The 3,028-nt window shown below is 56.9% G+C and overlaps 1 protein-coding gene across 2 annotated transcripts in view; it reads right to left on the reverse strand.

The window, feature by feature from the left end:
* Nucleotides 1-70: 70 nt before the first annotated feature.
* KCNJ5 (potassium voltage-gated channel subfamily J member 5) overlaps nucleotides 71-3,028 on the reverse strand; it is a 30,282-nt gene continuing 27,324 nt past the window's right edge. The window contains exons 3-4 of one of the 2 annotated variants that reach the window (XM_015571365.1): nucleotides 1,227-1,545; nucleotides 74-363 (exon numbers count right to left, since the gene is read on the reverse strand). In XM_015571365.1, the coding sequence (XP_015426851.1) occupies nucleotides 309-363; nucleotides 1,227-1,545 (374 nt within the window). In that variant the 3' untranslated portion in view covers nucleotides 74-308. Of the gene's footprint in view, nucleotides 1,546-3,028 lie in introns of both variants that reach the window. The other variant, XM_006775034.2, reaches the window with a different exon arrangement.

A 3,028-nucleotide genomic window follows, 5' to 3' on the forward strand; every position in this document is an offset into this window, starting at 1 on the left:
CCCCCCCAAATCCCCTGGAGGTTTCTTGGCACCAGCAGCTGAGAGTGGGTCCCTCCTGGGCTTGAAGGTGCAGCTGCCCCTGCGGTCACCTCTCGTTTTTGCCTCCCACCCGCTAATTCGCTGGTTAACAAAGATGTGCTGAGCCCGTGAAGTCAGACACCTCAGTCAACGATGGGTGCTGATGCTTTTACTTAAAAATGCTGCTTGCTTGCTTTTCTCTCTGCTGTCCTTCCCTCTCCCCCATCCCTGTGGCCCGGCAGAAGTGATGGGTGGACCCCGAGTGGGACCTTGGTGGGGCTCCGATGGGCTCATCTTGCCCTCAGAACCCCGGCTTCCTTTCTCCCCGGAGCTGCCACAGGCTCTCTGAGAGGTGAAAGAAAACCACAGTGAAGGGCAGAAGTACTTTGAGATTCTTGGGCATCTGGGTTCTCCCTTTGATGGGAGGTGCAGGCCACAGTGTGTTGGGGGTGGCCGCGAGGGGACCGAGACACTGCGCAGGTGCCCAGAGGAGCTCTGTGGCCCAGGCCACCCTCTGAGAGTCACGCTAAGGAGGTGACCGATCCAGCAGGCGGCCTTGGACGTGCAGAGCTCCGCAGAGGAAACACACTCTTCACAGATCACGAGACATCATCAAGGCCCTCCTCTCTGCAGCACGCAATAGTGGTTCCGGGTCTCAGGTCCAAAAGGCCGTCCCTGCATGACTTGGACCCAACCTGATGCAGGAGGTCTGCGACCTCCATCTAGGATGGGTGTTTGAGCCTCTAAGAGGGCAGAACCTCTCCGCCCTGAATCCACGACGAGCCTTGGGCTGGTAGGAATGAGGGGATGGGGGTGACTGCCCTCTCTAGGTGTCCACCCTACTGGGGGGCTGCCAGTGGGTCTGTGAGACCCGAGGAGGGAGGTGACTGGGGCCAGCTGATAGAGGTGTGTGAGGGCAGAGGCCACGCTGAAACGTTCATTGTGGGGAATCCCATCCTGGCCTGGTCCTTAGCCAGCGCCCACAGAGGCTGGGAGAGAAGAGGCAGCGTTGCCTCAGGGGCCCAGGCAGCAGGCCACCTGTTTGGAGAGGCCCCTGAGCTGGGAGTGTCTGAGCCTGGAAATACTGTTCCTCCCCACAGAGTCCCCCAAACATGGCACTCAGCAAGTCCACCCCACCCCAGCCCTGGCCAAGCATCTGAACTCATAGAAGCCAGTGAGGGCGGCTGTGGGGAGAGGGCAGCCCTTACACCAAGCCCCTGGTCTCCCGGGACCCATTCAGCCCCTCCAGCTGGTCCTCTCCATCCTGCTCAGCCTCAGCATCCAGCTCTGCTTTCGCACAGCTTCCCGGCAGGGGGGTGCTGGGGAGGCATGGGAAGAGCCGTCCTTCCTGCTTCATTTCCGCCAGCTCCTTGGCACAGCAGCTGGGCGTGTTGGTCTCATAGGTGTCATGGAAGGTGTTGTAGTCCACCTCATAGAAGCCCTTTTCCAAGGTGAGGACTGGCGTGAACCGGTGGCCCCAGAGCACCTCTGTATCCATGTAGGAGCTCCGTGCTTGGCAAGTCATGCCTGCAGAACAGAGGGTACATGTATCAGGACTGGCCACAGCTGTGCATGCAGCCAACCATGCAGTTATCATCCATGTATTCAACCACTCACCCATCATTCATCTATCCATCCGTCATCCACCCATCCATCCATTCACTCAACCAACCATCTAATTACCCATCCATCTATTCACCCAATCACCCATCATTCACATATCCATCCATCCAACCATCTAATTATCCATCCATCTATTCACCCAATCACCCATCATTCATATATCCATCCAACCACCTAATTATCCATCCATCTATTCACCCAATCACCCATCATTCACATATCCATCCATCACCCACCCAGCCACCCACCACCACTTGATCATTCATCGAGCATTTGCTGAACATCTACTTAGTGCTAAGCTAAATAAGCTACTTTGTGCACACCTGAGGGAGCTCAAGGTGTGAGACAGAAAGTAACAAATTTAAATGCAAGATTCTGGCATGGGTTCCTGGAGACTGGAGTGGGTAATTCTGGAATAGCCGGAGCTATGAACATGATTCCTGAAAACAGCACTGAGGTCTAGAAGACTGAGAAGAAAAGAGGCGGGGGAAGAGCTTGAACAAAGATGTATTCAGAGTGATTCAGAGTGAGTGCACGCGGAGAAGCAGACAGGCATTTAGGACACATGGGGATTGTTTTGAGTAGACACATATGGGCAGAAAACTCCTCTCTTCCCTTCTCTCTCTCTCTCTCTCTCTCTCCTTTTCCCTATCTCTCTCTTTCATATCAGTAAAAGCACACACACACACACACACACACACACACACACACACACACACAGCTGGCTCCTTGATGGGAGCATGCTCTAATGCCTCTGCTCCCTGTGCACTCGGCCCAGCAAGCCCATGTTATTTTGGGGTGTCACTTGCTCTCAGGAGAGGGGGAGAGGGAGGGGAGCTGTGTTTTATGGGCCAGGAAGCCTCTGTTCTCAGGGCAGGAAGAAGGCCCCGCTCTGATACAGAGTCTCCCATGGAAGGGACCAGCCAGCGCTCTCTGCGGACTGGAGGAGAGGCCCCTAGCTTGGCCTTTGGCGGGAGGGAATCTCAACAAACCCGTGCAGGTCAGAAGCTGCTTCCCAGCAGTCCGTGCTCCACGCTGGGCCACCCCAGTGCACCCTGCCCACCGCGGGCTCCGGCGTCTGGACTGCTCTCTGCCCTGGGGGTGCGGGAGGGGGCTGCCTGGGTCAGGCCTTGCCATGTAGTCGTTGCCCCTCGTTGTCCAACCCCCAGGGTGAGCAGAGCTGTGGGGCCCAAGCTGGGTACCAAGCAGTCTACCAGCTGCCAGGTCAGCCGTCGCAGATTCTGGGCCTGTGGGTCCAGCCTCTGCGGCTCTGCCTGGTCTTCTGTCCCCATCCTAGGGGGACAGGGGGTGACCCTGCAGCTAGAGATCCCGCCTGTGCCCCTTGTGGTCCTCTTCCAATGCATTTGGAAATGGCAGGAGCCTTCCC

Source organism: Myotis davidii, unplaced genomic scaffold (genome assembly GCF_000327345.1).
Source record: "Myotis davidii unplaced genomic scaffold, ASM32734v1 scaffold148, whole genome shotgun sequence".
In the NCBI taxonomy this organism is placed as follows: Eukaryota; Metazoa; Chordata; class Mammalia; order Chiroptera; family Vespertilionidae; genus Myotis; species Myotis davidii.